Raw genomic sequence first — 25,646 nt, forward strand, 5'->3', positions numbered from 1 at the left:
TAGTGACTGCTTCCTGCTATGCTTGCTTTCTGCCTGATAGCTGGTTCCCAAGCCCATTTGTACATTTGCTGGCCTGATAACTCAGTCGTTTACATCAGATAGACTGATGAAATGCAGCTGCAAAATGCTCTTCTGTTTGTCTGTTTTTTTGTTTTTTTTTTTTTGCGTGGTGGGTTTTGAGACAGGGTTTCTCTCAGTGATAGCCCTGGTTGTCCTGGAACTCGCTCTGTAGACCAGGCTGCCTGCCTCCAACTCTTAGAGAGAGGTCTGCCTGCCTCTGCCTCCCAAGTGCTGGGAGGTGATGCTTTTTAAGAACCGTTTGTATTTCTGGGTCTGTGTTTGGGTATGTATACATTAGTATAGACCCAAAGGCATTGGGTTCTGTGGAGCTGGAGTTACAGGTGGTTGTAAGCAGCCTGGCATGAGTGCTGGGAACTGAATTCTGCCCTCTAGAAGAGCAGCAAGTGTTTTTAACCGTGCTAGCTGTGGAGCTATCTCTTCAACCACTAGTGAGGCTTTTTTTTTAATGATTTATTTATTTATTTTAATGATAATTTAATGTGGATCTAGTATTGATGCAAATTGTTCTAAGTGTTTGCTGATGGTTAAAGAACAACAAAAAATCCAGCACTATCATCAATCCTTACCAAGGATATATTGTAGCGTAAGAAAACAAGTCACGGGGCTGGAGAGATGGCTCAGTGGTTAAGAGCACTGACTGCTCTTCCAGAGGACCCGGGTTCAATTCCCAGCACCCACATGGCAGCTCACAACTGTCTGAAGATCCAGTTGCAGGGGATCTGACACCTTCACACCAATGCACCTAAAATAAAGTTAAATAAACTGTAAAAAAAATAAAAAAAATAAAAAAAAAAAGAAAACAAGTCACAAATAAGCATGATATTTGACAGTTAAGTTATAAAATAGGACATGGGGCTGGAGAGATGGCTCAGTGGTTAAGAGCATTGCCTGCTCTTCCAAAGGTCCTGAGTTCAATTCCCAGCAACCACATGGTGGCTCACAACCATCTGTAATGAGGTCTGGTGCCCTCTTCTGGCCTGCAGGCATACATGTAGACAGACTATTGTATACATAATAAATAAATAAAATATTTTTAAAAAAAATAAAAATAAAAATAAAATAGGACATGAACGATGTTATGGGCAAATAAATTTTGGATATAACATTAGGAGATTGAAAAATTGAAATTGGGGGCTGGAGAGATGGCTCAGAGGTTAAGAGCACTAGCTGCTCTTCCAAAGGTCCTGAGTTCAATTCCCAGCAACCACATGGTGGCTCACAACCATTTGTAATGGGATCTGGTGCCCTCTTCTGGCCTGAAACCATACACACAGACAGAATATTGTATACATAATAAATAAATATTTTTAAAAAATTGAAATTGCCGGGCGATGGTGGCGCACGTCTTTAATCCCAGCACTTGGGAGGCAGAGGCAGGCGAATCTCTGTGAGTTCGAGACCAGTCTGGTCTACAGAGCTAGTTCCAGGACAGGCTCCAAAGCCACAGAGAAACCCTGTCTCAAAAAACCAAAAAAAAAAAAAGAGAGAGAGAGAGAAATTGAAGGCACCTCGTGGCTTCCAGTCATACCTTTTATCAACTACTAAGTCTGGGTTAGTCTTCTGCAGGTTCCGTACAAGTAAGTCAGGCCACTGGTATGCCATAACCCACTGGTGACCTGAAAAATGAGGAACTTAACTAAATGGCAATGTTGCTTCTTTGCGATAATCAAGAACCTTAATGAGACTTTTAAAATTGGGCTTGTAAAGCAGTTCTAGATGGCTCATTCTTGCTTTTAGTAGATTCCTTGGTTCCTCCTGTAGACCTTTAGTGTATTGAGAGAAATCCAGGGACTTCATTTCTTAAATAAGAAAGCTGCAGTTGTGAGAAGTAAAGCAGGGTTGCGGGCAGAGCCCTGGTGAGTAGAACCCTCCCCATTAACACCGTCCTTGGATTCCCTGAGGGCTTGGCCCAGAGATGGAGGAATGCAGGGCAGAGTGTCTCTCTGTGCTGACCTGGGTCCTCCTTTGGGCAGGACCAACCTGGAGGCCTTGCAGAAGAAGCTGGAGGAGCTGGAGCTTGACGAACAGCAGCGGAAGCGCCTTGAGGCCTTTCTGACCCAGAAGCAGAAGGTGGGAGAACTGAAGGATGATGACTTTGAGAAGATCAGTGAGCTGGGGGCTGGCAATGGTGGAGTGGTGTTCAAGGTCTCCCATAAGCCATCTGGCCTAGTTATGGCCAGGAAGGTGAGTTTGTGTGAATAGCTAAATGGATTCAGTTGGGAGCCTGTAAATGGGTGGAAGAAAGGGGGTTTTTACTTAGTACTTTTTTGTTCAGTTTGATTTTGAACTTGTTGTCTGTCAGACTGTGGGAAATACTAAGGTCTGCTAGTGTGAAAATCACCATCCCTGGACTAGGGAATAACAGTGATGGATTCTTCTTTCTTTTACTGTGTGGTCTGGGAAGGACACCAGATACATTTGTCAAATGCAAAGGAGCTGCTTTTTTACACCCAGCTCTAGTGATTGATGCTCAGGCCAAAGCCAAGTTCCATGACTTCAGTCTTGAGCTGATTCCCTTTCCTGTCTGCCATCGGTCGTCTCTTTGAACACAGTTGCTCTGTGTAGAGAGGCTACGTTCTTCCATGTTTTTCAGCTCATCATGTCCATTCTTCTCCCTGTGTTTGTATTGTGCTGTTCTTTTTAGCTTTCCCCATAGCATCCATCTTTGGGACCCACCTCTTGTTTATCTCCTGTCAGCTGTTCCAACTCATCAATTGTCATATGTCATACTTATTGTCTATGGCTCGGCCTTATTAAACAACATTAAATATGTTTGTCACTTGTCTCCTGGTTGGAACAAGGGACAGTGTTGACACATTAGGGAGCAGCTGAGATTTTGGTGAAATCAATCCTATCAGGTTCCTAAAGTCAAGGCGGGACCTTTTGGGTGACTAAGGTTACCCTACCTCAGTTCCGCATGCCTTTATACAACACAGCCCAACTATGAACCATGTCCTCAAGGCCATATTCCCCTTGTCTCTTAAGTCCTCAGGTCATTTTGAAATAAGACTTACACATAGCTTTGTTGTAAGATGGATGGGTTCCTTGATCAACATTTTTGGAGCCCAGACTGGAACCATACCTGATTCCTGGTTACAACTCTGGTGCTAACACCTGCTTGTACATTGATATTCAACCCTGAATTAATAGGAACTTGGTTTTTAAAACGGCCTGTTTGGGACTGGGAAGATGGCTTAGTGGGTAAAAGTGCTTGCTATACAAGTGTGAGTACTCAACTTCAAATCGCCAGACCTTACATAACAGCTCAATTTGCAATATGAATGTCTGTGATCTCAACATTTCTATAGTGTGATAGGAATTTGTGGCCCAACTAGCCTGGCATATGTAGCAGGAAAGCAGAGACCTGGGGACTTGAGAGCTGGCTCTGTGGTTAAAAACAGTTATTGTTCTTGCAGAGGACCTGAGTTTGGTTCCAGCATGTACATAGCTACTTAAAACTGTTTATAACTCCAGTTCTAGGGGATCCAGCACATACATGGTGCACTTACATATACTTAGACATACACACACATAAATATAAGGAAAAAAAAAACAAATAAAAACCAAAAAAGAGACCGTCTCAAACAGGCAGAAGACAAAAGACAGACATCTGGGGTTGTCTTCTGATCTCCACATGTTCACCATTGCATGAGGGTGCCTGTATTCATACACATGGTTGCATACACATACACATATATTTTGCGCATGCACGTGCGCACATGCATGCACATAGACACACATACATACATGTACTCGCACAAAGATAAATTAACAATAATGATAACTTTTTTTTTCTGAGACAGGGTTTCTCTGTATAACCCCAACTTTTTGAATTGCTTATTTTTCCAAGTATAGTGGTTCATCCTAGTGTTTGAGAGACTGAGGTAGGAAAATCATGAGTTCTCTGCCTGTACAACAAAGTAAGTTTAAGGCCAATCTGGGCAATATAGTGAGATCCTTTCTTAAAATAATAAAGTAAATCGAGAGCTGGACTATAACTGATGGTAGAGTACTTACATAGCGTGTACAAGGCTCTATTTGGTCATCAGCACCTTAAAAAATAAAACCGAAAAGCTGTTTCTCTTACCTTTCGGAACTTAAATCACTGAATAAAGGCTTTCTACTTTGCCCCGTTCCTAAAAGCTTCCTTCCCTTTTCTCCGCCAGCTAATTCACCTGGAGATCAAACCAGCAATCCGGAACCAGATCATCCGGGAGCTGCAGGTGCTGCACGAGTGCAACTCCCCGTACATCGTGGGCTTCTACGGGGCCTTCTACAGCGACGGCGAGATCAGCATCTGCATGGAGCACATGGTACGCAGCTGGCTGTCTGCCTGGTGGCGGTGGCCTGGGAACAGGCTGGCTCTGGCCTCATCGTTGGTCTGGATGGTGAATAGCTCTTCCCTGCTCCCTGGTCTACACTCTGCAGCCTGGAAGACTTAGGGCCTGGCTGTGGAATCTGGTATAGTTACAGGATGGCAGCCCTATTTTCTAGGTCCCCTCTTGTCTTCAAAGAGAGTACTAGATGCCAGGATTTCCTGGTGGGCTTTTCCAGAGTATATTTTCTAGCTTTCTCCTGTTTTGACAACCATAAAATTTTAACGTCGTCCAAATCCGGTTAATACAGTTTAAGTTCACTATGTGTACAGTATTGTATGCTATTTAGAAGGTTCTGGAGTAATGAAAATGAAGACAGAGTTATGAAGTCTCTGCCTTTAGAAAGTTTATAATAAACTTAAAGGGCAGCCTGAGGGGTTTCTTTGGGTGAAGAGAGCAATAATCTTCCCAGTACACCAGTGAAAGGCAAGGTCAAGTCAGGGCGTTTACGGGCCAAGTACACATGTGCGGGCTAATCTGAAGGCCCTTACCTTTTCTTCCAGTGACGGTCATGATACAACATGAACATGTTCATGCTTATTGGGCATATATCAAGTGTCATCCTAAGCAAATCAGTATTTTATCGCATTTTCATGATTCCCTTTAAAAGGACACATTACATTTAAATGAGTGTGTGTGTGTGCAAGTGCCATGATGCATATGGAGGTTAATTGTGGGAGTTGGTTCTTTCCTTCCACCATGTGGTCCTAGGATTCAAACTCAGGTTTTGAGCATGCTCCTTTACCCACTAAGCCATCTCACTAGCCCCACAACCAGATTTTTGTCTCACCTACCAAGGAAATGAAAACACAAAGAAACTTGATCTCTTACTTTGCACTTAGGCCACACAGTCATTGAATCCTATTTAGCCTGACCCCAGTGCCTGTGCTTGGTTGACTCCTCTGGATAGAGATGAGGGGACTAGGGCTTTTTCTATCCTTTAAGCCTAAGGATTGCTGGCTTTGTAGCTGATGGAATGGAATGGGAACTTTGGGAATCAGTTATTTATTTATATCTTTTCCCCTTACATAAATATAAATAACAATATTGTCATGCTTGTCACTATGTTGTGTGCTAGGGTTTGAATCCAGGGCTTCATGTATAGTAGGTAAGTGCTTTTGCTCCTGAGCTAGATCACAGCCCTACCACTGTCTTGAAAGTTCAGATTATTCTTGACCCCCTGGTACAGAGCAGGTACTCAGTAAATCTGTATCTACTAACACCATTTGTCTTAGGCCTCAATTGCTGTGATATAACACCATGACCAAAAGCAACTTGGGGTGAAAAGAGTTTATTTCAAGTTTTAACTCTCCGGTCACATTCCATTATTGAGAGAAGTCAGGTTAGGAACTGATACGGAGGCCATGAATGGGTGCTATTTACTGACTTGTGCTGATGACTTCTTCAGCTTCACCCTGCCTTCTTATAGCACCTAGGACTGCCGCCAGTCTAGGGGTGGTACTGCCCACTATAAACTGGACCCTCCCACATCACTCATCATCCAAGAAAATGTACCCCAGGCTTGCTCGCAGGCCAGTGTGGTGGAGGGGAGGTGATTTTCACAGTTAGGGTTCCCCCTTCTAAAATGTCTCTGACTTGTGTCAGCCTGACATAAACTAGCCAACACATCATTTCATTGTGACCTTGGTGGGCTTTCTGATCGCTTTGATTCTCAGTTTCTGCATTTGTAAAGTGGCTTTGATTCTGTTTTATTGTTGTGCAGGTTAGAATGACAGATGTCAGTCTGGCAGTGTGCCCTCCATTTAGAGTATGCATTTTATAGGTGCTAGCTCCTGCTTTATTCTCATGGGACTGGCAGTTTAGAAACAGGAAAGTCTACAAACTTGATGGTTCTTGTGTTTTCAGTCTGGCACTGTTGGCTCCCATTTCGTTTCCGCTCCCGTTCCGTTTCCTTTCTGAGTTTTAGACCTAGATTGACTTTCAGAATGGTGTCTGGTCTGAATGACCCCCATCTCCTCCACCTGAGGAGTCTTTGTTGATGGTCACCCCCACCCTGATACACACACATACACACACACACACACACACTTCACTCTATTGTTTTGAATATCATTTTGTTTTTATGATCAAGAAAGGCCACATATACTGTTGTAGGCATCTGCTAACATTTGTGGATGCCATATGGAACTTGAATCCTGGAACTGACTTCTGCATGTCTAAAGGTTATTGAGAAGACTCTTGTTCCATTTTGCTTCAACAGAGTGCAACAACGTCTGGGAAGCATGGGAACCTTTCTGGGTTGGCTGTAGCCCCTGGCCTGGGGTGTGGATTCCCACTTAGGTCTTGGCTGCCAAGTATTTTTCAGACAGGGTCTCATTACATAATCCTGACTGACTTGGAAGTTAGGTACACCAGGCTGGCCTTGAATTTAGAGATCTACCTGCCTCTGCCTTCTGATTGTTGGGATCAAAGGCTGCACAACCAAGCCTGTCAGAACTATTATTACAACTTGCTTCTCCTCCTCCTTCTTCCCTAAGTGTCTTGTCTTACTATGTGAATCAGGCTGGCTTTGAACTTGCAGTGTTCCTCCTGCCTCTGCCTCTTGCTTGCTAGGATGACAGGTATATGCCACTGTGCCTGACATTTTTGGAATTTTATTTTATTTTATTGAGACAGGATTTCTTTTTTTTTTAAATATTTATTTATTTATTATGTATACAATATTCTGTCTGTGTGTATGTCTGCAGGCCAGAAGAGGGCACCAGACCTCATTACAGATGGTTGTGAGCCACCATGTGGTTGCTGGGAATTGAACTCAGGACCTTTGGAGGAGCAGGCAATGCTCTTAACCTCTGAGCCATCTCTCCAGCCCGAGACAGGATTTCTCTGTGTAGTTTTTTGGAGCCTGTCCTGGAACTTGCTCTGTAGACCAGGCTGGCCTTGAACTCACAGAGATTCGCCTGCCCTTGCTGGAATTAAAGGCTTGCACCACCACCCAGCAACACTTTTTAGATTTCTTATACTCTTGTGTTGATAGTTTTTTGTTTGTTTGTTTGAGCCCAAAAAGAGTTTTGTGCAGACAGATGTCTAAACGGCCTAAGATGTCTTAACCACTAGAAAGGGAAGAAGAGAAGTTGGGCCGTGCTGATAGGCCAGAAACAGGAAGGGCTAGAGTAGCCTTCTGTCCACTTACGTCTAGCTAAAGTAGTGGAAGGTGGGTGGTGGCATGGCCAGTTATAATAGCAACTAGCTTTCAACTCTTTTGTCACTTCCCAAGTTCTTTTCACATTATGTAAGTTATTAATCTTGTCATCCCCATCTTGTGAGATGGATTATCAACACCCTCAGCTGGCAGGTTGAGAAAGTAAGTCCCTGGGAGGTTTTGTGATGGGCTTGTTACAAAGATAATGAGTGTCAGAATCTAAGCAGGTCTGCTTCCTTTGTTTCATACTGTCCTCTCTTTGTGCAGGTGCTATACTTGTGGGATTCTGCTTCTCAGCAGAGAAATGATTGGATGAGCTCCTCTCTAGGGACCTCCACTCTGAGCTTACACCCTGTGTTTCCATGGTTTGGGGCACTTGTAGCCAGTTGCGATATACTTAGTCAACCCAGGTCCAACTTCACAGACACTTATTTTCAGTGCTTATTATGTGCCAGGTGTTAGATGAGTTCCCCGAGGACTGGGCTGCTGGTAGCTGTGCTCTACATGTTCTCCGTTTAGCTGTCAGAGTTTCTGAGCATGAGCCCACTCTGCTGAAGCCTCAGAAGTTCTTTCCCCAGTTGGGTGCTAGTTTCATGCACCCAAATGTCTCCCTTTAACATGAGATCCTTGTGGGTGAGTGTGGGGCTTGCTTGCTTCAGACTGAAGTTAGGCCTCAAACATGGATAATGACCTAAAGGGCCCTGGTCACAGAACTGGAGCTTGGAGGGAAAAAGATAAGCCTTGGAAGCAGCAACAGTCATTGTAAGAAAGAACAGTACCTTTTCTTTCTTTCATTTTATTTTGTTAATTTTTTTTCTCCTTGTGGTGCTGTGGATAGAATTCAGTGCTTGGTCCTGAACTGTACCTCTAGCCCTGGAACAGTGTTTTTATACTAGGGGAGAACTCAGAGCGACCTAAGGGTTTAGGCAGGACTCTGTAGCAACCAGCTATTGCTGGAAGTTCATGCAGCCACAAGAACCAGTCCTGCACTCTTATCATCCTTCCTTAGTCTCTGACAGGCCCTCCTACATCAGAGCCCCTTACTGCAGAAACTGGTGACTGGCTGCCACTTACCTCCAAAGGGGGGTCCTATGAAGAACTCTGCTCTGTGGTCATATCCCAACTTCTAAAGGGTCTTGAGCTCCACTGTCACAGTCTGTTTGACATTGTATGTCATTAATCTGTATTTCCAACAGGTGATTAGGAATGATTGAAGATTTCAAAGCATACAGAAAGCTGAAAGACTTTAACACCACCACCTCAATTCAGCTACTAGCAATTTGCCACATATTTGCCTCACCAACCATTGTCCATCTATCCACTGCTCAAAAGCTTCTTGAGATGCATTTTAAAGTCAGTTTGTGTCATCAGCATGCACTGTCCATTTTCTGAAGCATTCAGCCAGGGACTTACCTCCCTTAGAAATAAGTCTGAATTTTGAGAGCCAAGGGAATAGGATGCTCCCTTACCAGAACAGAATGCTCCTGTCTGTAGAGAGGAAGATTTCTGCTCATTCGGTAACTGAGCAACCAGGGAGCAGGGAGTTGGAGTTGATGGTTTTGAGGCGGGATTAAAAGCTTTTAAGCTATTATTTTCCCAAAGCATTTGTCTCTCTATAGAAAAGCATCACAAAGTACCATTGACTTAGTTAATAATTGGCTTCTAAAAATAAGCACCATGTCAGCAGTGGTAGTTGGTGATCACAAGTTCTTGGCAACAGTGAAGCAGAACTGGAGTGCTGCGGGGTGGGTTGCAGGAGGCTGGATAATCCTGATTAGCTTGTCTTGTGAGCCCATTGTTCTCCGTCTAGCACTGCTTGTCACTCTGGTGGGTAAAGACGAAAAGCCAATGTGGCTTCTTTTTAATAGCTTTCTCTCTCTCTCTCTCTCTCTCTCTCTGTGTGTGTGTGTGTGTGTGTGTGTGTGTAAGCATGCACTCTACACTGAAAGTTCTCCCTCTCTTTCCCTTTTTCCCTCTTTCCCCCCTCTCTCTCAGTTGATGTTCTCACCTTAAAACACCAGGAGCAGATTCCTTAACTTCTGCCTCCATCAATTGTTGGTTTTCTTGATGGGAACTTGGCCACAGCTAGCCATTTTTTAATCCAGTCTGATCAACTCTGCATCTCTTCATAAACCCATGGTGAAATAGAAATAGCTTCCTTACCAACCCCCTGGGAAGGTCGTATGTATTCAGTTAGCTGGGTTGCCCTCTGTCCTATGCTGTGCTTAGGGTCATTTCAAAAGTAGTCCCATTCGTTGCCTAAACGGAGGAAGAAACATGAGAACCACCAGGGTAGCTTTCTACCCGTTTGAATCCACTTTCACAGACCAGCTTTGTTACCTCATTTTTTATGATGATTTCTTTATTAGGAAAGCTATTCAAATTAAAAGAGCTGAAGCTATGTTCAATTAGAGGCAAATTAGAAGTAGCTTGTCAGCTTCTGTGCTTTTCCCATTGATGAAGGAAACAGAGATGCTACAGTGTTTGTAGAGCCTGCTGACTTGGGGAGGGAGTGTTCCTGGGATTTGGTATTGTCCTGATCTGGTCAGAAGGGGCCTGTGGCACTGAAGGCAGCCAGAATCACAGGACCAATTTGGTGGCATGAGCTTAGCACGGTCACAGCCTGGATAGAGGCTCTTGGAAACTAAGTGTATGTGTAAAGGGTGTTCTCACTCTGACTGTGCTTCCATTCCCTAGAGGCTCTCTATCATACTAAAGTCTAGATTGAGTTTCAGAATGCTCTTCTTGGTTGGCTCAACCCACCAAGATAGAATTGTGTTCTTTGTGATCAGAAGTCATTTGTACTCTGTCCTGCGTTTGACAGTCTACACGGTTATATTTGCAGGCATGTGTGTATGTAACAGAAATTGGTGCATCTTGTCAGCATAGGATTTTTAAATTGATAATCGGTTTTAGTATTGATTCAGATAATTTGTTTTGGGAAGTCTGTATTTTATTAGATCTATTTTTATTTTATTGTGTGTGTCTTTGTGTCTGTGAATGTACGCTATGGGTGGGTGGATGCCTTCATAAGCCAGAAAAGGGGTTGGATTCCCTCGAGCTAGAATCATAAGCAGTTGTGAGCTGCCTGATATGGGTGCTGGGAACTAAACTCGGGTCCTGTGGAAGAACAGGCAGTGCTTTTAGCCACTGAGCTGATTTCGTAGCCCCAGGTCTGTATTCTCAAATGACTCTTGTTTAGAAAGGAAGTTGCTTGGTGTCTGCCTACTGGTACCATTGCACAAAATGGATGTTTGGCATATTTAATTTATTTATATATTTGTTTTTCTACTTCAATAAATTAGTAATTTTAAAAGTAAAACATTTTCTATTTGTTGAAAATCTGTAAATAGTAGAAAGTGCAAGGAAAAAACTATCATGCCACAGAAGTCTCTAATAATCTTACTGCTTAGACAGAAGGGAACAACCCTAGTTAACATTTTGACTTTCCTTTTTAACTTTGATAAAGTGTGCTCTGTTTGCTGTATTATATATGCTTTCCTTATCTCACTGTCAATGGCTGCATCATAGAGATGAGATTTTGGAGACAGGATGCTTGTGGAAACTTTCAATGTACATCCAGAGTCTCACTCTGCTTCAAAGCTCAGCTTCAAGATCATTGTTTCTAGCTCTTCCCTTAGCCACTGTATCTGAGAATTACTTCCAGTGATGGATGTGTTTTCTCTTCAAGGAAAGAGGCCCTGCTCTGTTTTATTATTTCTGGTGACAGGGTTTTACTAGGTTGTGTAGTCCAGGCTTTCCTAAATCTTGTGATCCTCTTTCCCAGCCTCACATGGAGAATTCTCCCTGGGGGAGTGGACTGGGATGTGCAGACTTTACTGCCAGCAGCAAACCATCCCTGAAAAGACAGTAATGAAACTCAGTTCAGCTTAACTTGGCTATCATTGGTTCAAACTTCTAGAGTCTGACACTAGGATTTTTTTGTTTTGTTTTGTTTTGTTGTATTTAATTAAGCACAGTATAATTTTGGAAAAAAAGGAGTTATGATAATTAAACAGACCTATGTGTACAACAAAGTTTAAGACATCTTTACAGTGAAACTCCTTAGAAAGTACATAGGACTTCTTCCATAAAGATGGTTACTCTTTAACTCTGAAATAGCACTCACAGTTTAGGGTTTAGGGAGAATGACTGAGGTAAACATAATGCCTGTGGAATAAGTTAGGATTGAATATAGAAGTCACTTAGGCTGTTGTAAAATACAGATGATACCTCTCATAAGGATGGGTTTAATGAACTTAGAAGCCATGCTCAGTATTTAGGGGGAAAGGATCTGGGATAAACAAAACAAATTCTGGAGGAGACAGGTGAAGCCTGGCTTTACAGATGGCAAAGGATCACCAGGTTGTAAACTTCATCCTTTCCAAACATTCTAGGAGGAAGACAGGTAAAATCTCCATCCTTTGAGGAGACAAGTCTGCATGTTTAACTTTTCTGGCTTTTCTGGTGCTTATCTGTGTGCACAAAGACCTCTTGCCCTAGGGCTGGAGAGATGGCTCAGAGGTTAAGAGCATTGCCTGCTCTTACAAAGGTCCTGAGTTCAATTCCCAGCAACCACATGGTGGTTCACAACCATCTGTAATGAGGTCTGGTGCCCTCTTCTGGCCTGCAGGCATAATGCAGAAAGAATATATTGTATACATAATAAATAAATATTTAAAAAAAAAAGACCTCTTGCCCTATATATCTCTCAACCTCCACTCCCATCTGCTGTGGTTCTGAAAACCCTAAATGTGAATTTCTTTATTTCTGCCTTCACCAAGTCAGATCTTAAGGTGCGTATGTGTGTGTGTATGTGGCATATCTGCTATGTTACTCTTCACCTTACTCCCTTGAGGCAGGGTCTCACTGACAGCCACGAGCTAGGCTGGCAGCCAGCAAGCTCCGGTGATCCTCCTGTCTCTTCCCTGCACAGTGCTGGGGTTACAGGTGTGGCACGTGACCATACCTGGCTCTTGTTTTGTTTTGTTCTTTTGAGACAGGGTTTCTCTGTGTAGCCCTGACTGTTCTAGAACTCGCTTTGTAGACCAGGCTGGCCTCAGACCCAGAGATCTGCCCGCTTCTGCCTCTCGAGTGCTGGGATTAATGGTGTGTGCCACCACGCCTGGCCACCCATGCCTGGCTTTTTATATGCATGCTGGGGATTTGAATTCAGGCCCTCATGCTTGCATAACAAACACCTTAAGTCACCGAGAAGTTTTCTAGGTGGGGCCTTGACCACAGCTGGCTATTTCTAGCCTTGTCTATCTCTGTGTCTCTTCATGGACTCGTAATGAAATGAACTGCAGAGCATCTCAGGGCTGTGAAGCTATTGAGTGTCTTGGCATTCAGCCTTCCTGAAATATCCTGTTAATTTCTTTCCTTGTTCCTTTCTTTGCTTGATACAGAAACCTGATTCCTGAGTATGACTTCAGAGATAACATTGCCTCCTTCTTCTTCAGTGTATCTATAGTATTTGTCTTATACCATTCTGAATTTATTAGTTACAAATGTTGAGGATAGGAGCTAGCTTCTTTTATATCTCTACCCATTTATATTTACCACATAGTCCATGACACTTTGTAGGAGTTATAGAATGAATGATTGCCTCCTATGACATTTTTCTTTTGATTGTTGTTGATCGATTTGTTAGGAGAATACTAGATGTCAGTCAACTGAAATAATAGTGCTAAAGCTACTAACACTGGTGGCAGGACATAGGGCTTACCCATTTAGAGCACTTGCTGCTTTTGTAAGTGCTCTAAATCCAGGTTTGGTTCCCAGCACTCAAATGGTGGCTTAAGCCATTCCTAACTCCATCTCCAAGAGATCCAGTACTCTCTTCTGAGTTTGGAGGACATTTATTTATTTTTATTTTATGTGTACGAGTGCTTGCCTGCATACACAAATATGCACCACATGCATGCCTGGTGCTCTTGGAGACCAGAAGGGGGCATTGGATCCCTTGGAACTGGAATTAAAGATGACTGTGAGCTGCTATGTGGGTTCTGAGAGCCGAACCAGGGCCCTCTACAAGAACAAGTGGTCTGAACTGCTGAGCCATCTCTCCTAAGACCCCATTTAAATTTGAAATTTTTAATTTCTAAGTGTTTATTTGTATGTATGCTACAGCACATGTGGAGGACAAAGAACAGCTTGTATGAATTGTTTTTCTCTTTCCACTGTGGGTTCTGGGCACTGAACTCAGGTTGTCAGTGTTATGTGGCCAGCATTCCTACCCACTGGGCCATGGTGCTAACCCCAAACAGCTAACTAGTGTATCAGGGTCTTACTATATGCTAAATATTCTGTGTGCATCATTTATTTAGTATTAGTTTGTTTAATCCTTATAACAGCCCGTGATTATAGTAGTAGCTTTATAATTATTCACAGCATTTTACAAGATGCAGAACCTGTTTAGAGTCGGTAGATAGTAAGCGGCAGAGTTAGTGTTTAACCTTTTGGCAGGCTGACTATAGAGCCGGCACAGCTGACACTATCCTATGCTGTCAGTCAGTGCAAAGCAAGCCTTTTTTATGACCACTCTGTGTTAGTCATTTATTTAAGAGGCTCACAGGATTTTGTTTGATCATTATTTGAAGGCTGCCACAGTTTTTTGATAACTGGATCAAACTGAAGGATGCTTATCTGTTAAGCAGGTGTGTTGCATATGAGAGTCACTTTCTTCTGAAGTTTAATAGTTGATATGGTAGAAACACTGTCACTAACTGGCTTATATTCTTGTTCTTAGGATGGTGGGTCCTTGGATCAAGTGCTGAAGAAGGCTGGAAGAATTCCGGAGCAAATTTTAGGAAAAGTTAGCATTGCTGTGAGTATATAGTAAAGTTTTTATTCTAAAGTAATGGATTGAGAGGAAATAAGTAAGGGAGGAAGATAAGTCAGTGAAGGGAGTTTATTTCAAAAATAGTGTTTCTCACTAGAAATTTTTCTGTAGAGAATGACTTTGAACTTCTGATACGTCTGCCTCTGCTGCTCCCCCAGTGCTAGGCTGACAGGTGTGCACCACCACATCCAGTTTTATGCTGTGCTGGGGATCGAAGTGTTGGCCTTATACATGCAAGGCAAGCACTCTACCAACTGGGCTAAAGCTCCAGCCCCGACTTTTATGTTAAAACCTGTGTCTGAAAAACAGGATAAGGTATCTGAGAACATTCTTATTGGTAGTAGTAGAAAAGGTCTTTAAAATTGCCAGTTTGGGAAAGAATCTCTTATAGGGTGTTTTGAAAAGTTATTTACACTTGCCATCCTCAGTTTCTTCTGACAGTAATATGTTATAGAACATGTGATAGGCTGCTGGATAAAGCAGATTTGTTGCTGTTAGTGGAAATGTTGAAGAGAGACATTGTTTTTCTAAGCCAGTACCATTCCAGTTTCCCTTCTTTTTAACCTCCTTTCCTCCAGGTGATAAAAGGCCTGACATATCTGCGGGAGAAGCACAAGATTATGCACAGAGGTGAGAAAGTATTGCCAGATGTTACATTCTGAATTACAGCTGAAATCTGAAGGTTGTCATATCTTTTTTCATGTTTTGTTTTGGAATGAAAGAATGAAAGCCCTTTACTAAGCTAGACATAACTACACATGACATTAGTCCCAGCAATTGAGAGGCAGAGGCAGGTGAATCTCTGTGAGTTCAAGGGCAGCCAGAGCTATATGGGCTATATGATGAGATCCTGTCTCAAAAAAAAAAAAAAAAAAAAAAAAAACCCAAAAAACAAACCACCAACAGCAACAAAAAAAAAGCCCTGTATTAATATTTTTTGTTTGTTATGTATATGTGGTGTTGTTGTTCGTTTAGTTTGTTGGTTTTTGAAGTGATGTCCCTATGTATCCTGGCTGTCCTGGAACTCACTATGTAGATCAGGCTGACCTCAAACTCATAGAGATCCACCTGCCTCTACCTTCCCAGTGCATTTTTGTTTATTTTCTTTTGAGAGACAGGTTTTTTACATTGTAGAACAGGTTTGCTGGAAACTCACTGTATGGCCCTTGAATCTATGATAGTCCTCCATCATCAGCTTCCTGGATGTTTGGGTTATAGGCATGAGCACCTCACTGGCACTCTACACCAGCTACAGTCACAGCTCCAAGAATCTCTCTTTAAAATTACTTTAGAAGCCGAGCGGTGCTGGCAAACACTTAATCCCAGCGCTTGGGAGGCAGAGGCAGGTAAATCTCTGAGTTTGAGGCCAGCCTGGTCTACAGAGTGAGTTCTAGGACAACCAAGAAATATATACAGAAGTCTTCTACAATATATTAGTAACAGGCATGACGTGCAGGCCTTTAATTCTAGATCTTAGGAGCCAGAAGCAGGTGAATCTCCTGAATTCCATCTAGGCCAACCTGATCTACATAGTGATGTCCAGATCAGCCAGAGTTGCATGGTAAAACCCTCTCTCACAAAAAAAAAAAAGAAAATGTCAACAATATAAAGCTAGCCTTGTTTACAAATTACTTTGCTAGTGAGAAGTAGTAAAATATGACTAGCTGTTTTCAGGTATTGTTTGGACAGGTACCTTCTACTAGATGTGTAGGCTCTGGTCCTAGTGAGGTACTTTGCCTTGTCTGTACAAGCAGCTCTCTCTCTCTATCTCTCTTTATCTCTTTTCCCTCATTTACTTAAATTTATTTCTTATGTATATAGTTAGGTCTGCATGTATGCCTACATGCCAGAAGAGGGCATCAGATCTCATTATAGATGGTTGTGAGCCACCATGTGGTTGCTGGGAATTGAATTTAGGACCTCTGGAAGAGCAGACAGGGCTCTTAACCTCTCATGTCCAGAGGATCCACACCAAATGCGAATGTAAGAGATAAGCTAGTTCTCATTCCTAACGATTTGTCTCTGCTTTCATGAAGCACACTTCCAGCCTCAATATGGCTGATGTTCTCAGGTAATCAGTGCTCACACTTTGGCCAAATTATGGATTCTATGTGGTGAACTAGTCCTCTGGGATGGGCTGTGGTGCTGTATAGGCCCTTGTATTCTATTTCCCTTGGGTATCCAATGGGAAGAGCAGTCTGTGTTGAACTCTGATACATGTGATTTGTGAGCTGCTGGCCAGGCACTGGGAAGGAAGTCTGTGACATTCCAGTGATAGTCATGTGTAGGTGCATGACTAGGCCCCTCCATGTTAACCTACTCCCTCCTCACAGTATCTTCCTTTATCCAAGATAAGTAATTAATATTTATAAAATATTTGTAGAATACCTGCCAAGTGCAGTTGCTGGATGAGTCATGTGAAGGCCATAGAGAAGGTTCATAGATGAATTATGTCTTCCAGGAGAAAGAGGATCTGTAATAACCTCACCAACTTTCTTTCTTCCCCCCACCATCTTTCTAATTTTTTTTTAATATTTATTTATTTATTATGTATACAATATTCTGTCTGTGTGTATGTCTGCAGGCCAGAAGAGGGCAGCAGATCTCATTTCAGATGGTTGTAAGCCACCATGTGGTTGCTGGGAATTGAACTCAGGACCTTTGGAAGAGCAGGCAATGCTCTTAACCGCTGAGCCATCTCTCTAGCCCCCCCCCCCCATCTTTCTAATAGAACCTTATTAGTCAGAATTCTTTGATTGTATCAGACTTAAGATTACTTAATCAGAAGATAGAATATATTGGCTTGAGTCACCAGCAAGTCTGAAGGCAGTGATGAAGATGGAGTTAAACTTAGAGTCTCAGGACTCCAATCAACTTAGTCTTCCTCTTTTTTGTATGGCTTTCTTTTCAGGCAAATTCTCCAGCCCTTCTCCTCCTCTGGCCTTCGCCCCCTCCGCCCCAGGCAGGGTTTCTTTGTGTAGCTTTTTGTAGCCTGTCCTGGAACCAGATCTATAGACCAGGCTGACCTTAAACTCACAGAGATATGCCTGCCTCTCTCTGCCTTTTGAATGCTGGGATTAAAGATGTGCTACACCACCACCTGGCTATGCAGAATCTCTTTAGTGAGGGGAGCATGAATCCTACCTGCCACTTATACATGAAGTCCTGAATGTACTCCACCCCAGCCAGATAAAGCTTCGCCTACTCTCCCTAGTCCACATTAGTGTTTGGCTTTGCTGGGGGTTCTGCTCTCACCTGGACTAGTGTTTGTGCCAGGGCATTAAAGTACTGTGGTAGGCCACCTGGGTTACATGTCACTGTTGTTCCCATAGATGGAGCCTCATGATTGACACCCAAACAAAACTATTGGGCATTTCAGAAGGAGCAGATCCCACTGACACGGACGGAATCTGTTAATAGAAGTTGAGGAGAAGGAATGAATGTTGAAAGCAAGTAAATTAAAAGTAGGGGTGTAGCACAATATAGAGCATGTTCTTAGCATGCATAAGGCTGGGTTCAATTCCCAGTATTTAGAACAAAAGTAAAAGGTTTTCCATGACAAATAGGTTTTTTGTACTCCAGAATAGGTTTTTATGCTCATGCAGTAAGTTTGATCAAGCTGAAATGAAAAAGTATTAACAACAGGTTTATTTGAGCAAAGCAATCCTGGGCGGGTTCTCCAGTCCCAGAGATCGAGGCTGGAGAAGCCACACATTCGACCTAAGGCAGGGAGATTATATAACTTGTAGGTGAGAGGTGTCTGCCACAAGCTGGGTTTGTGCCCAAGTATAGTCAAAAACGGAACACTTTAGTGGGGGGACTTGAACTGCTGGCAACTTCAGGGGAGGAGCTGCTGTAGCTGCCAACAATGTGGAACAGGGCTTTTTGCGCCTTCCCTTTATTGGTGATTCTCTGAGTGGGTGGAGTTTGGAGAGACAGGAATGGGGGAGCTGCAGGAGCGAGGTTATTAACCAGTGCCAAAACAAGATGGAAGCCAGCTCATAAGGCTAGATACCATGGAGGAACAATAGTAGAGTCATTCTCAGCTTGAGGCTAGGAACCACATTAATTAGAGACAGCTGTTTGTGGGATTGTCTTCTTCATGGGAACAGCTGATTTTAAGTTTTCTTTCTGGAGGTAAGTGGTGACTCACCCCACACAGTGACTGCCCCTAGGTAGTGGCTGTGGCACTGAATCTCCTGGGAGCTGCTGCCCATTAATTAAGTGGCTTCCAAACCATGTCCTTCCCTTTAGCATCTTGACTGCAGGTAAAAAAGTTCATAGGAGAGTCGGCGGTGGTGGCACACGTCTTTAATCCCAGCACTCGGGAGGCAGAGGCAGGTGGATCTCTGTGAGTTCAAGGCCAGCCTGGTCTACAAGAGCTAGTTCCAGGACAGGCTCCAAAAGCTACATAGAAACCCTGTCTCAAAAAAACAAAACAAACAAAAAAAGTTAATAGGAGGCTCTTTCCGACTCTACCATTGGCTCCTTGAATGATCTCAGCAGAATTGTCAGTAACTTCTCAGTCTCACCTCTTCCATTTCTTTGAACAGCCTAGGATCAGATGAAACCCTGGCCAGTGACTGTCTAATAGCACCAAGGTGTTGGTATTTAATAAAAAACCATTGAGCAGGGTGTGGTTGTGCATGCCTTTAATCCTAGCATCTGGGAGTCAGAGACAGGCAGATCTCTCTCTTTTAGATGACTTTTGTCCCTTGTCAGGCACTGTCCTGAGGGCTTTTCTCACAGAAAGTTGGGGTGGCCTCTGCCTCCCCAAATCACCTGGCATGATGAGGATGTACCATGTTTAAGGGCAGCCTGGTTTACATGGCAAGTTCCAGGCCAGCCAGGACAAAAAAGTTAGACTTTGTCTCCCTTCCCTTCAATTAAAACCCAAAAAGCAAACATTGACCATACAAACATTCTGAACTCCTGCCCTCACAGAGGTTCTGGTCCAAGTTGGAGAAGCAGGAAAAGTCAGATCAAAGATTGATGGGTGCAATGATGCAAAGGGTTGGGATTTGTATTGAGCCAGTGGGCTCCCTTTCGTCCTGTCAGGAAAAGGCTAGGATTTTAGAGGGAGTATGTTTGACATACAAATGAACTGCAGCTGAAGCTGGTGATGAGCACATGGTTGCTGGTTACTGTCTATGGATCTAGACTACACAAGGACTGAATTATGCCCTTGTCAGTCTCTCCTGTACTCCTTTAAGTATGGCCCTCACCAGACTAAGAACGGTTGGTGTGTGGCCTCTTGAACTCTTGTCTGGACTTTTTTCTTTCTATTTTTTTAAAAATTTATTTATTTATTAATTATGTCTACAGTGTTCTTCCTGCAGGCCAGAAGAGGGCACCAGATCTCATTACAGATGGTTGTAAGCCACCACATGGTTGCTGGGAATTGAACTCAGGACCTCTGGGATAGTAGCCAGTGCTCTTAACCTCTGAGACATCTCTCCAGCCCTAGTCCGGACTTATCTATGGTGCCTGGCTTTGGTGGAGCCTGGGTCCACATATTGACATTAGCACAGACTTCTCCTTTTTCTCCTTAAAAACCACTCCTGCAGGGGTTGGAGAGATGGCTCAGCTGTTAAGAGCATTGCCTGCTCTTCCAAAAGTCCTGAGTTCAATTCGCAGCAACCACATGGTGGCTCACAACCACCTGTAATGAGATTTGGTGCCCTCTTCTGGCCTGTAGGCATATATGCGGGCAGAACATTGTATATATAATAAATCTTTTTTTTTAAGATGTATTTATTTATTATGTATACAATGTCCTGTCTATATTTATGCTTACAGGCCAGAAGAAGGCACCAGATCTCATTACAGATGGCTGTGAGCAACCATGTGGTTGCTGGGAACTGAACTCAGGATCTCTGGAAGAGCATCCAGTGCTCTTAACCTCTGAGCTATCTCTCCAGCCCTATAATAAGTCTTAAAGAGAAAGAAAGAAAAGAAAGGAAGATTGAACAAACTGAACAGACTGAACAAACCATGGGGAACAAGTCAGTCAGCAAAGTAGAGTGTGGTTTCTGTTTCAGTTCTTCTTCTATGTTCCTGCTCTGACTTCCTTTGGTGACGGAGTGTGACCTGAGAGTTGCTTTTGGTCATAGTGTTTTATCACAGCAGTAGAAACATAACCAAGGAGGGTTCTTTTTTGTGGGGTATGCACATATATACATGTGGGTGTGTGCATGTTGGTGTATGTGAGTGTGTAGACCAGAAGTCGACACTGTATGTCTTCCGCAGTTGATCTCTGCTTTATTTTTGAGACAAAGTCTCTCAGGGGACTTGGAGCTCAGTGTTTTCTCTAGCTTGACTGAACGGTGAGCCTCAGGGATCCATCTGTTCCCTCACCCGAAGCACTAATTTTATGTGTGTACTACTGTGCCCCACTGTTTGTATGGGTGCTGGGGATCACACACAGGTCCTTGTGCTTGTACAAGCACTTCACTGCCTGGGTCATTGCCCTAGCCCCAGTGAATCTATCTTTGATGGGACGGTTACTTTTTTATTTTTGGCAAGGAACTTCATTGTGAAGCCTCAGTTTCCATGTATATGATATGGACCAGCTCTGCCAGATGTTGCTATAGGGCCATAGAAATGAGAAAAGAAGGACCCAGAGCTGGAAGAATTTCCCTTGCTGACCTCTTTTCCTATCCTTCCAGGACCCTACTTACTATGCTCTCTGAATGTCACCCTTATACATCTTGCTCTGGATTTTCTGTTTCCAAAATCTGTACTATTGCTCAAAATGGCATGTGCTATAAGAATGAAACCCTGGACTCTGTAATGTGTGTCACTGACAAGATTTGTGTGCCCATTACTGTCAGGCTGGGTGGACACTGAGTTGGTGAGAGGGTACAGGAGGGCACACTATTCAAGCATTTAAAAACCTATTGTGTCTTGGATGGGAGAGGAAAATCCTTGCAGTGTGGTTGCTGGGCTTGGAGGATAAAAATAGTTGCTGGTTAGGACCTAACTTACAGGTTCTGCTTGCTGCTTGAACTCAGCTATAGCCAAAGGTGGAGATGCCTTGAAGGCCTCTTGCAGTTAGACTCTGGTGGAGGTTGAATGGGCTGGAACTGAGGACGCAGCAGCATGTGGAGAGTAGAGTAGGTAGGGTTTCTCTCACACCTGGATTTTCAGGAGTTCCGCCTTCCCCAATTCAGTCCATTTCCCAAAAGGCTTATTGCCACAGCCAATTACAGCTTGTTAATAGCTTTTCCAAGCCTCAAGGCATGACTCCTGTGGTTTGTGTGGGCTCTGTAGTCAGGGCCCTGGTTCCCCAGTTTTTGTCAAGAGCACACCATCAGGAGTCTGGAGTTCAAACCACAACCTTTGCTCTCAGGTTACCCGGCTATTATGACAGAGTCATGGCTTTATCTGCTCAGAGTTCCTGGTACCCTCATACTGCTACTGTTAGGAGCAAAGGGAGAGTGTGCAGCAGGCCTGGGCCTTCAGCTTGGGTCTGCTGGCTTGCCCAAACTCTTAGCCAGCCTCAGCTGTCCTTAGGTGCCCCAGCTACACCCATTCTTCTTGAGAAGTGGAACGCGGTGGGGAAACTGGGGACCTTTTATCAGTACTCTGGGGGAAGGAAGTTTAGATGGGAAAAAGATTACATTTGCAGGTAATGGCTAATTGAAGTCTTTGGAATTTTTGGAGTTTTTGTTTGCTTGTTTTTAGTTTTTTATCTCTGCTGCTTAGTTAGTTCTCTGAAGTCATGGGTAGCCAGAAGTAGCTCCGTGAAGACTTTGAGTAGAGTCATTTGGGTCAGCTCCTTTCTCCTATTTCTCCATCTTAGAGAGGGTTCCTAATGTTTTGCTAAGCGTGCTGGGAAGGGGGAGTCATTTGAAACCTAAAATCAGCATTTAAGAAAATCTCATTAGGGATTGGGGATGTATGTAGCTCAATTGGTACTGTTTGCCTAGAGTGCATGCAGTCCTAGGTTTATCAGCAGCACTACTTATCCTGGTGTGGTAGTCCACATCCTTAATCCTAGCACTTGGGAGTTAGAAGCGAGAGGATTAGAAGTTCAAGGTCATCCTAAACTACACCGCAAGTTTGAAGCCAGCCTGAATTCTTGAGACTCTTTTTTTCTCTTTCTTTTTGAGACAGGGTTTCTCTATGTAACAGCGCTAGCTGGAACTAGCTCTTATAGACCAGGGTGGCCTTGAACTCACAGAGATCCACCTACCTCTGCCTCCCAAAGTGCTGGGATTTAAGGCAAACACCACCACTGCCTGACAGACCCTGTCTTAAAAAAAAAAAAAGTAAATAATGACAAATTCAATAGCTCATTTGCCTTTAAAACAAACCAGTTCTTACTGCCTAAGGTCCCTTCACTTTTGGATCCAGCCTTTGTCACAGAAGAGCCTGTCTGCTATCCATCTTTGTCACTGCTTGCTCCTCTGCAGGGTTCTTGCCCTTCCATCCCTTCCTCTGATTCTCTTGGGCTTCCCACCTCTACACCTGTCTCCTGCCCTTCTCATCCTCCATGCCTAGCCATTAAGTTCCATCTTAAGGAATGCGGCTTAGCCAAAAATAAAATTAAAAAATAAAAAAAAAAAGAAGGACCCACCATACAGGGAATCTCCTGGAGGGTTGCTCTGCCTCTTTCACCTGCTTGCTAGCCTTGCTAGTAAGCAGCAGCCATCAGTGGGTGATACCAGTTGAGCTCACTCAGAGAACTGAGGCATAACTCCGTCTGTCTTCATGGTCATACTGTGTACACTACCTCCCTGGGGATCACATCCTTTGGGACAAGGTCTGTGCCCTTTTGCTCATTGCTTAGTTAGTGCAGGATCATATTCTGTGTTTGTAGCATAAACAAATGGCTCCCAGAGCATTTTATGCAGATCTCTTGTTTTAACAGGTAGGAAATGTCCAGAAGTCAAACTTGCTAATATGTGCTCTTGGGAAAAGTTAGGAAGCTTTGAATAGTGGTTATTTTGGTGTCACAAAAGAATACTTTTGCCACTTAGTTTTACATAAAGCTTCTTTTGTTGAGTTTTGTTTTCCTGTTTGGTGCTGTGGATGGAACCCAGGCTTCGAAAGTGCTAGTTAGATAAGCACTCTTCCACTGCCTGCTCTTTGCTCTATTTTTTGGAGATTCCCCATTGCTAAAGAGAATAGACCAGTGGGGCAGGAAAGGAAGCATCATTCAGTATTGGGTGGGTTTCTTAGCAACTTGGAAGCCCAGGGGGTACTTCACACAGAATACTGCTTGGCTAACAATACCTGATCTTGAAGGGCTGGGACAGAACTGGAGTGTTGTAATAATAGGAGCGGCGGGGCTGCGTCCCCAGCACCCCGGCCGCCTGCCTAGCTTATGCCCCGAAATAATTACACGGAAACTGTATTCTTTTAAACACTGCTTGGCCCATTTCTATCTAGCCTCTTCTAGGCTAATTCTGATATCCCGATCAACCCATCTCTAATAATCTGTGTGCACCTGTCTTACCGGGAAAGATTCTAGCCTACGTCCATCCTGGGTTGGAGCTTCATCGCGTGTGTCTGCCCGGGAGCGGGTCATGGCGTCTCTTCTGAGGCCTCTGCTCCCGAGAGGAGAGCTGTAGAGTCTGAGCTCACTTCCTCTTCCTCCAGCATTCTGTTCTGTTTTCTCCACCACCTGTGTTCTAACCTATGAGGGCCAGCCAAGCAGTTTCTTAATTTTTTTAACCAATGACCTTCCTCCATCACTGGAGGCTTGGATAAGCCATTCAGTAGTACTGGGCCTCTCATGTGAATCACCTCTGAGGCATCTGCTGGGGAAGTGTGGGAAGAAGCTCAGGTAAATCTCCCACATTGGGAAGGGGACTAGGAGATACTAGATACTAAATGTAGACACCAGAGAGTGAGTAGAAAGGACATTTCAGATGCAGGGAACAGTAAAAGTTGGCTAGGAGCAGCATTTACTCTGGGGCAGTTAGATGCAGACCAGCCTGGATCAGAGGGAGGGTAGATGGGGGATAAGAAACATTGGAAAGTTTGCAAAGCCAGGAAAGGGAGCTTTGGGCTGTTTTTCAAGGCAGATGGGAGCCACAGCAGTCTCTGTCCTGGCGGAGTTCTAGTTGCCATGTGTACAGGGTGGAGGGGATAATCTGGGGAGCGGAGTATGTGGAGGGCTGGCGGCTTTGAGAAGCTAAACTAAGGTACCTCTGGAGATCAGGAAATGAATCCATGCTGGCCTTGTTCGACATCTCACACTTTCTACTGTCAAAGAAGAGTTAGCTGGGCTAACTGGGTCGGGTTAGGGTAAAGAACATGTTCTGGCTGGTACTCCCATAGCATACGTTAGTATTGCTAAGTCTTCTGGTCACCAGGAGGGCTGCACGCAGTGTATCTGAAGCCTGAAGGGTCAGAACAGGGTAAAGCCCTTCAGGGTATCCTCTCATTCTTTCCAGCCCCAGTGATCTCTGCAGCCTGGGGCGGGTCTAGGAGGCTGAAGCTGGAGCTCAGAAGGGAGAAGAGGGTTATATAATCTTGAATGCAGAGGCCTGCTTGCCATGTGAATAGAAATCAGATGCAAAGACATCTAGTGGCAGCTGAGCCTGGAGGGAGAGAAGCAGCAATGCAAGCAAATGCAACCACCCAGGAGGGGATGCTCTGGGCTGAGGAGGTCACCTTTGGAGATGGTGTATGTGTGGTATATCAGCTGCCCCTGTCAGAGAAGATAAGTGGACTTGCTCAAGACTACATGTAGTGTAGGTGACAAGGGTCAAGCCAGTGCTTCTCTCTTGCTTCAGGTCATACCAGAAAGGCCATGGGAGGCATCTGGGATGGGTGAGGGGTATTGGGGAAGAAGGCTCATGTTGAAAGCCTTCCATGTGCTGCCCCTAGCAGGCCCTACAGGCACATTACACCCCTGGCTCTTCCTAGGTCGACCCCATATCCTGAACATGTGACCTCCGAGGTCTGTCCTCTTACGAGGTCTGTCCTTATAAGAAGGGTCTCTTGTAAGCTGTGTTGGAGAAGGGACAGATAGCCCCTCGCCTCCCACCTATCAAAGTAGCTCTCCAGTGGTGATTCTTGCACACTTACCTGCTCTCACCTGGCTGTGGACTATCTGGCATTATACACTTATCATTGGTTGATTTATCACCTGACACCAGTTGCATGTGAACTGGATGTTACCGGGAACTTGGCAGCATGTCCCCACTCTTTCCCTAGTACTGCAGGG

At 44.0% G+C, this 25,646-nt stretch overlaps 1 protein-coding gene across 1 annotated transcript in view; it reads left to right on the top strand.

Moving 5' to 3' along the window:
- Positions 1-25,646, top strand: part of Map2k1 (mitogen-activated protein kinase kinase 1) — a 68,887-nt gene that overhangs the window by 31,917 nt on the left and 11,324 nt on the right. Inside the window, exons 2-5 of the mRNA XM_041679454.1 lie at positions 2,055-2,265; positions 4,248-4,394; positions 14,372-14,449; positions 15,043-15,094. Coding sequence (XP_041535388.1) covers positions 2,055-2,265; positions 4,248-4,394; positions 14,372-14,449; positions 15,043-15,094 — 488 coding nt within the window. The remainder of the gene's footprint in view (positions 1-2,054; positions 2,266-4,247; positions 4,395-14,371; positions 14,450-15,042; positions 15,095-25,646) is intronic.

This window comes from Microtus oregoni, unplaced genomic scaffold, assembly GCF_018167655.1.
Source record: "Microtus oregoni isolate MIOR12 unplaced genomic scaffold, Mior012 000032F_ref0000030, whole genome shotgun sequence".
NCBI lineage: Eukaryota > Metazoa > Chordata > Mammalia > Rodentia > Cricetidae > Microtus > Microtus oregoni.